The sequence below is a fragment of the Chrysochloris asiatica genome, unplaced genomic scaffold (genome assembly GCF_000296735.1).
Source record: "Chrysochloris asiatica unplaced genomic scaffold, ChrAsi1.0 scaffold00016, whole genome shotgun sequence".
Classification (NCBI taxonomy): domain Eukaryota; kingdom Metazoa; phylum Chordata; class Mammalia; order Afrosoricida; family Chrysochloridae; genus Chrysochloris; species Chrysochloris asiatica.
Window position 1 is genome coordinate 13,969,229 of NW_006408534.1, and position 9,440 is coordinate 13,978,668.

The 9,440-nt window shown below is 38.4% G+C and overlaps 1 protein-coding gene across 1 annotated transcript in view; it reads left to right on the forward strand.

Moving 5' to 3' along the window:
• Positions 1–9,440, forward strand: part of HADHA (hydroxyacyl-CoA dehydrogenase/3-ketoacyl-CoA thiolase/enoyl-CoA hydratase (trifunctional protein), alpha subunit) — a 91,765-nt gene that overhangs the window by 24,665 nt on the left and 57,660 nt on the right. Inside the window, exons 2-4 of the mRNA XM_006835222.1 lie at positions 3,626–3,667; positions 3,761–3,831; positions 5,239–5,372. Coding sequence (XP_006835285.1) covers positions 3,626–3,667; positions 3,761–3,831; positions 5,239–5,372 — 247 coding nt within the window. The remainder of the gene's footprint in view (positions 1–3,625; positions 3,668–3,760; positions 3,832–5,238; positions 5,373–9,440) is intronic.

A 9,440-nucleotide genomic window follows, 5' to 3' on the forward strand; every position in this document is an offset into this window, starting at 1 on the left:
GTGGGTGAGTTGGGCCTCAGGGCAGGCCTTGGCCTCAGTGGGAGTGTCTGGGCCTTGGCCTCAGTGGGCAGGCCTGTGCCTTGGGCATTCCTGAGTCTCGGCAGCTTGGCAGAGGGCTGGTCTAGTCCGGGGCAGTAGAGGGCTGGGGGTAATAGTTGTAGGGAGGTAGTATCTGTATTTGATGACGTAAAAGATGCCTCTCTCAGTCTCTCTGTACCGTGGGTACCACGAATTTCCTGATATCCGCGCTGATATCCCTCTCTATTTGTTCGGTTTTGTTAGTTTATGCTTCCTTTTCTTTGGAAATGCAGCCTTCTAAATGAGGTTGCTCTAGCCCTGCATTCCAAGGTCTGCAGGGGGCAGAGGCACTCGCCAGCGTGGGCGCGGAAGCCGGAGCCGCATGCAGGCCGGCAAAAGCTCAAAATGCCTGTAATTCCTTAGCAATTTGATCTTTTAAAAAAACAAGTTCAGAATGTTGAAATATAAGATCTTATGTTTGTTAAAGGCTGTCTGTCTGCTAGACAGGGGTTTCCTATGTGTGATTCCACCCCTTTTCCCTGAGACTGCCCTACCTGTGCTGCCTGGTCAGGGAAGCGCTGAAAGCCCTCCCCATTTGATTTTAAGTTGTAACTGTCTCTTTAAATTTCAAGGAGCTCTGTGTGTGCATGCGTAGTAGAACCCTCCGAGGGTGGGGCTGGGGTGTCCACTAGTTCTGGCACCCCAATAGTCACCAGGATGGAGGTGCGCAGACAGCAAGCAATCAATGAACAGATACCAAAAGAAAAGAATGTCCACACCTTTATCTCCGCGGTTCTGCCAGGTGTCCCTGGCTACTCCTATCCTTCCCCTGCTTCATCTCACCAACAATGGCGGCTTCTGGAGCAGCTGAGTTTCTTGAATTAGAAAGCAATGGATTTCTTGCTTCTACTACAAATTCCCCTAGCTGTAAGCCTTCCAGTCTTCTAAATGTTCCTTTATATATGGTTCAGAGTTCTGGGACCATCCCCTGAGCCTGCTTGGTCCTGTATTCTGTGTTGTTGCTGATGGCGCTCCTTTACTGCACTTCCATGCTATCTTACATCTTGTTTGTTCTCACAGATTTCCTAATTTTAAAAAAGCAATGTGTGACATGCACTGTTTCACTTACAATAACCACTGTTTCTCCTTGGTTTTCTTTTGGTAACATTGGAAAGTCCATCTTTCCAGAAAAATGCAAGACGAAGTGGCTAGAAAACATAGTTGGGATATACTCATATTTGACATACATTTGGAACTGGTATTATGTGTTGTAGGTTACTTACTGCTTAGAGTATTCATGTCCTATTGCTGATGTGACAAATTACTACAAATTTAGTGTGTCAAACAATGCAAACTTCTTATCCTACAGTTGTGGAGAACAGAAGTCTGAAAAGGGTGTCAGTGGGCTAATATCAGAGTGTTGGTAGGGCTGTATTCCTTCTGGATTCTCTAGGGAGAATCCATTTCCTTGCCTTTTCTTGCATCCAGAGGTTGCCTACATTCTTTGGCATGTTGCTTATGTTCTTCTATTAAAGTCAGCAACATTGGACTGAATCCTCCTCATGCTGCCATTGCTCTGGTTCTCGTGTGTCACCCTTCCCTTTTTGTTATTTTATTGGGTTCACCTGTATCCTCCAGTCTAATCTCCCTATATTAAGGTCAGCTGATATAGCAGTCTTAGTTCCTTCTAAATCTCAGTTCCCCTTTTCCATTTAACTTAACTGTCACAGCTTCTGAGGATTTAGAAGATGAACATCTTCACCTGTTGCCATTTAGTCAATTTTGACTCATACTAACACTGTAGGACAGAGTAGAACTGTTCCATAGGGTTTTCGAGGCTGTAAATCTTTATAGAGACCGACTGTTAAATCTTTTTCCCATCATGTAGCTGGTGCATTTGAACCACCGATCCTTTGGTTAGTAGTCTAGCACTTAACCACTGCACCATTGACAGGGGCTAGGGCATTCTTCCTCCTGCCACATTTCATATCCAAATAGCTGTTATATCCTAATAATTGAAATGAAAAGACTGTGATAGTAGTTAGACGCTCTGGTGGCACAGTGGTTAAGCACTTACCTGATAACTGAAAGATTCAAATCCACCAGCTGCTTTATAGGAGAAAGATGTAGCAGTCTGCTTCTGTCAAGATTTATAGCTTTGCCACACCATGTTCGTCAAAGCACTATTCACAGTAACAACAAGGTAGAAACAACCTAAGTGACCATCAGTGGATGAATGAATACAAACTATGGTACAGACCCTTAGTGAAGTACAGCGCAACACTAAAGAATAATGATTAATCTGTGAAACACTTCATAACATGGATAAACTTCTTAGAAGACATTATGCTGAGTGAAATTAATCACAAAAGGGCAAATATTGTATGAAACTACTATAAAAAGTCAAGAAAATGTTTAGACATAGTCATTCTTTGAGGTTACCAGGGATAGAAGGGGAAAGGAGAATGAATCACTAACTGGAGGGGTGTTGTAGTTGTTACTTGCCATCGTGTTGGTTCCAGCCCATGGCGACCCTATATATAGGGTTTCTGAGAAGTGGTTAGTGAGCTTAAACTGCCGACCTTGCAGTTCAAATTGACTTTGCAGTCCATCCGGCACATTAACCCACAGTCAGCACAAAACGATCAAGGCAAAGGAAGACACTGGGAGGAGCACACGAGGTAAAGGCAACAAGAGTAAATACTGTTTTGTATATAATCCTGCAATTAAGTAACAATAATCTGTGAGTGGATACATAGATACACAAGCTGAACAGGGGTTGGAAAGTAAATGGAACTGTTGTTGTTGTAATTTTTAAGTGCCGTTGAGTCGATTCCGACCCATAGCGACCCTGTATAGGGTTTCCAAGGAGCAGCTGGAGGTCTTGGATAGAGTGAGAGAAAAATGTGAAACAAAACTCAAAATCCTAAAAAAGACCAGACTTACTGGTCTGATCACGACTAATGGAACCCCTAAGACTGACTATATGGCCCTTAGGAATCCTTTAGGCCTAGAACTGAGCTCACTTGGGTGGCTCAACTTTCAGCCAAACGTTAGGTATATAAGATGGACAGTAACACCAGGAAGATGCACAGTCATTAGAACAGTCAACCATAGAGATCATATAAGCACAATTCTTATCCCTGAGCAAATGCATCTAAAAGGGCAGCATTTGCCCAGGGATAAAGCTCAGAAAACAGGAAGGAATGGGAAAAAAGGATGAAGGGAAATGGTAACATAGAGAAAGTAGGAAAAGTATTGTATTGTGGGGATTGCAGTCCATGTCACAAAACAAAATGTGTATGAATTGTTGAATGGAAAACCAATCTGCTCTCTAAACTTTCACACAAACCACAATTGGAAAAAAAAAAAAAAAAAGTACAGCCTTGGAACCCTTATGGGGCAATTCAGCCTTGTCTTCGGGATCACTATGAGTCTGAATTGACTGGATAGCAGGAGGTAGCATAGTTGTTAACAATCATGACCTTGAATACTCTTTTCTGATATATTTTCTCTTGTAAATTCCAGCTTTGTTATATATAACAGGTGCTACAAAAATTCTCCGTTTTGCAAAAATAATTAATTTTGAAATACCTTTTTCTTATAGGTTACTTTTGCCGCAGCTTTACTAGGTCCTCTGCTTTGCTTGGTAAGTTTAGTTTCTTGTTGACATGCTTACGTTGATTTTCAGGTAATTTTAGCAATAAATATGTCTACAAATATGTTTTCCATCTCATTCTAGCCAGAACCCACGTTAACTATGGAGTCAAAGGAGATGTGGCCGTTGTTAGAATTAACTCACCCAATTCGAAGGTACCCCATTTACTTCACAGTTTATTTTTACTAACCACCTTAATGAATTCAGCCATGAATGAGAATGAAATAAATTCAGCCATTTGACAGTAATATTGTTGTTGCTAAGTACAGCTGAGTCAGTTCTGACTCATAGCGACCCTGGATAAGGTTTCAGAGAAGCAGCTCTTGAATTTGAACCACCGACCTTGTGGTTAGCCATCCAGTGCTTTATCTATCCTACAGCACCACACCAGGATATTATATTGGCTAAAAGTTTCTGTAGTAAAATTGGATGGGATCTGACAAGGATGTCAGATTTCTGAGGCACAGGTGTCAGGGTAGCATCAGGTATTAATAAGACAGATTTCTAGTACATTGTAGAATGGGGAGGTGACTTATTAGCTAAGAACTGACATACAAGCTTCATTTTTGAGAATTCAAACTCACCTTCCCATCTTAAATATGAGGTTATAAAATCTGCTTTCTTGATTACTTGCCTCAAACATAAATTATTCTTCAGGATGAGTAAGTTGGCTGGGTTAAACGTGGACAGTGGCACTTGCTTCCTGAAGGATCTGAATCATTGTGCAGTTCATAATGGAGTCAGGTTCTGTTCAAGGTAGCACTTCATTTGTTCTTGGCATTTCAACAAAGTATGTAACCTTAATCCAGTCTTTAGCTAAGAGCTTCACAGTAGTGACTCATCCTTTTTCCCCCCCATCTAAAATTGGTGTTAAGACTTGATACTTAAGAAATCTTATAACCAGAGGCCTAGTTGAAATAGAAGGACCCAAATGAAAGCAATTGACAACTATCACAAATTTAAAAAACAAGAGCCATTCCTTTTTCCTAGACTAACTCTTAACACCCACTGATGAATAAGTCAAATTTAAGATTTTTTTTCAAGATCTTTTCATATTCAGTATTTTTCCTGAGCACAAAAATAATGCATGCCTGTTGTAGGAAATTTTAAAACTAGGGAAAAAACTACAAATATTCATAATCCAAATATAATGCAAAGCAATTTTAATTTCAGTAAATTTTGATTCCTTTTTCCTCTTATTGCTATATAATGTTTATCCATGCCAATAAACATTTGTAGGGTTATTTATAGCCCACATATAATTCAATATCTTAGGAATGTGAATTTGAGTTCCTTCTTTGACTAGACCTCTTTAAAGGGAGGTATGCTTTTAGTTGACCAGAGTTGCCTGAACAGAAAACTACTGGGGTGTTCGTTTGTTTTTTTATTTTTTCTTCTTTTTTCTCAAAGGATGGAGGACTTGAGGGCAATTTCTGCCTCTCCTCGCTTCCAACAATATATTTCTATCAAAAATTTTGATACTATCAAAATGGTATCTGTTGGTGATGTGTGATGGTATTTTGAATTTAAATTCTTAGATTTACATGCATTTCCCTTGGCAGGTAAATACACTAAATAAAGAGCTACAGTCAGAATTCATAGAAGTAATGAATGAAATCTGGGGCAGTGATCAAATCAGAAGTGCCGTCCTTATTTCATCAAAGCCAGGCTGTTTTATCGCAGGCGCTGATATCAAGTAAGTTTAAAAGAGTTTAAAATCATCTTAATCACCTTATATCTTGGTTAATGGTATGTCTTTTGGGCTTAATAACTCCTCCTTTAAAAAGAAGATAAAAATAAATTCTTTGAAAGGTTTTTTACCTGTTATTTTCATGAGTGTAGTAAGATTGATAAAAGGGGCTTATTGCTTCATCTGCCCTTTCCATAAAGAATGAAAGCTGTACAAGAATTAATTAGATTAGAATAATTGAATAGAATAAACATACTATGACATTAACTCATGGTTAGATGCCATTTTTTACCCATCAGACCAAGCATTTAAAAGTCTGAAAATATCATGTGTTAGCAAAGAATTGGGGAAATGATAGAGTTAATTACTAGTAGGAATGCCAGCTTTACAGCCAATTGGGTAGCATTTAGTAAAATTAAAGATGCATGTATCATACAACCCAGCAGGACTCCTTGTAGGTGTACACTACAGAAACTTCACCCTTTGTTCAAAGGCCCCATATGTAAGGATGTTCAGTCCACTGTCACTTAAAGGAATGAAGAGTTGAAACAAGCTAAATATCAGTCACTTGAGAAATAGATAAGAAAATGTGGTTTTAAAAAAAGTAAGTTTCAAACTAATTACATATAGTATATCATTTATAGAGACATTTTTAAACCATGTATGAAATCATTATTTACATGCGCAGTTGGTCTGGAAGGATATGAACACGTGAGACATGAAAGTGTTTTAGAGAAAATGAAGTGGGTGGTAGGAATGAAAGAAGTGATCAAAGGGAACTTTACAAAAGCAGTTCATGCTTTCTTTCCCTTTTTTACATGATAGCTTGTATGCATGTATAACTTGTTTGAAATTTTAGAGTGTAGAAGGGGAAATGATAAGCTCATTGTTAGTTTAATGGATTAGAATATTGGTCATTGTTAATTCTGTCAAAATATGGGTATTTGTTATATTATTCCTTGGACTGGACTTTAGAAAACAAAGGCCAGCATTATAAGGAGTCCTGACGTGGCACCATAAGATAAATACTCGACCTCAAGGTCAGTTTGAACCGCAAGGTCGGCGATTCGGACTCACCAGTTTTTCCTCAGAAACCTTATACAGACTATGAGTTGGAGCTGACTTGATGGCACTAAACAGTTAAAAGCATGGTTGTTGTTAAGTGCCGTCGAGTTTAGTCGATTCTGACCCATAACGACCCTGTATAGGATTTCCAAGGAGCAGCTGGTGAGTTTGAACTGCCAACCTTGCAGTTCAAACCAACTTTGCAGTCCAGGTGCATTAACCCACAGCACCACACCAGGTCTCCAATTATAAGCAAAGTAATTTGGTTATAGTTTTTCTACAGACTTAAAATATTTGTATTAGTGTAACTTTGCACCACATTGTATACCTTTTTTGCTTATATGGAGTAAATCAAAATTAATTTTATTTAACATCCTTTAATAATTGGAACATGGAATATACAAACTATGAATCTAGGAAAATTATAAGTTGTCAAAAAGAAAATGGAACACATAAACATTAATATCCTAGGCTTTAATAAGCTGAAATGGACTGGTATTGGCCATTTTGAATGTGACAGTCACATGATTTACTATGCTGAAAATGACAAATTGAAGAGGAATAGCATCACATTCATCATCAAAAAGAACACTTCAAGGTCTGTCTTGAAGAATGCTTGTATTGGAAAGACTAATTCATATCCCTGTTATTCAAATTTATGCACCAGCCACTAAAGCTAGTGATGATGAAATTGAAGAATTCTACTAACTTCTTTAGTCTGAAATCAATCAAACATGCTATCAAGTTATACTGGTGATTGGAATGCAAAGGATGGAAACAAAGAAGAAAGATCAATAGTTGGAAAATATGGCCTTGGCAATAGAAATAATGCTAGAGATTGCATGATAGAATTTCTCAAGACCAATTCATTGCAAATACCTTTTACAAACTACATAAAAGATGATTATGCACATGGACTTCACCAGGTAGAATACACAGAAATCAAATTTATTTCATCTGTGGAAAAAGACAGTGGAAAAGGTCCATATCAGCTAAAATAAGACCAGGGCAGACTGTGGAACAAACGATGAATTGGTCATATGCAAGTTCAGGCTGAAGCTAAAGAAAATTAAAGCAAGTTTACAAGACCCAAAATAGTAAACTCAGGGTGAAGCTAAAGAAAATTAAATCAAGTTCATGAGAGCCAAATATAATCTTGAACACATCCCGCCTGAATTTAGAGATCATCTCAAGGAAAGATTTGATGCATTAGACACTAATGACCCCTAACCAGAAAAGTGGTGACAGGAGAGACAGTGGCAGAGGCTATGGCATAGATAGAGCAGCTGAAGACTGTAGATCCATGGACTGAGAAAGGCTGTGTGCCTGCAGGCCGGAGGCTGGCTTGGACACTTAAGTGAATATGGATTTTCTGTTTTGTATGTGTACATTAAAAAAACAAAAAAATGGGAATAGAAATAAATACTGATGGTACATGGAGGGGATTGTAATCATTGCAATGAAGCAAGATATGGTTTATTGAATATAAAACTGATAATCTGCTTTGTAAACTTTCACTCAATTCATAATAAAAAAAAACTTTGGGGGAATAAAGACACCAATGACCAAAAACCTGAAGAGTTGTGGGATGACATCAGGAACATCATTTGGAAAGAAAGCAAAAGATCTTTAAGGAGACAAGGAAGAAAGAAAAGACCAAAATAGATGTCAGAAGAAATTCTGAGCCTTGCTCTCCAGCTTAGAGATGCTAAAGAAAACAGAAGAAATCAGGAGGTAAAAGAGCTGAAGACAAAGTCTAATATCATAATGAAATGTGCAAAGATCTAGAGTTAGGAAACCAAAAGGGCAGAACACAGTTAGTATTTCTCAAGCTGAAAGAACTGAGGGGAAAAAAATTGAAGCCTCAACTTATAATACTGAAAGATTCTTTGGGAAAAATACTGACGAATGCAGAAAGCATCAAAAAAAGATGGAAGGAATACACAGAGTCACTGTACCAAAAATAAATGGTCTATATTCAACCATTTTAAGAGGTAGCATATGATTAAGAGCTAATGGTACTGAAGGAAGATGTCCAAGATGCACTGAAGGCTTTGGCAAAGAACAAGGCTCTGGGAATCGATGGAATATCAGTTGAAATGTTTCCACAAACACTGGCAGCACTTAATCATATGTGCAAAAAAATTTGGAAGACAGCTACCTGGCCAACTGATGAGACGATATCCATATTTGTGCCCATTCAGAGAGGTGACCCAGTGGAATGCAGAAATCATTGGACAATGTCATTAATATCACATGCAAGTAAAATTTTGTTAAAGATAATTTTTTATAAAAATGGCTGCAAAAGTACATTGACAGAAAACTACCCAAGGCTCAAGCCAAATTCATATTAGGCCATTGAATGAGGGATATTTTTACTGACTTCAGAGGATCTTGGCTGAAAGCAGAGAATACCAACAAGATGTTTACCTGTGCTTTATTGACTATGCAAAGCTATCGACTGTGTGGTTCATGACAAGCTATGGACAACATTATGGAGAATAATTATTCCAGAACATTTAATTGGGCTCATAGGAACCTGTGCTTGGTACTTACATGCTATGAAGTCGGTTCTGACTAATAACGACCCTGTATTATAGGGTTTCCGAGGCCATAAATCTTTATAGGAGCAGAAAGCTCCATCTTTCTGCTGCAGACCAACTGGTAGTTTCTAACTGCTTACATTGAGGTTAGCAGTCCGACTCGTAACCACTATGCTACCAGAGCTCCTTTTAGGAATCTGTATATAGACCAAAAAGGTGGTTGTAGAACAGAACAATGCCATAATACTGAATGGTTTAAAATCAGGAAAGGTATATGCCAGGGATGTATTCATTCACTAATTCAATCTGTATGCAGAGCAAATAATCCTGGAAACTGAATTACACATGAAGGACAGGGTTGGAGGAAGACTCATTAGTAACCTGCAATATGCAAGTGATAGAATCTTGCTTGCTGAAATACTTGTTGATGAAGATCAAAGACTACAGCCTTCATTATGGGTTGCAC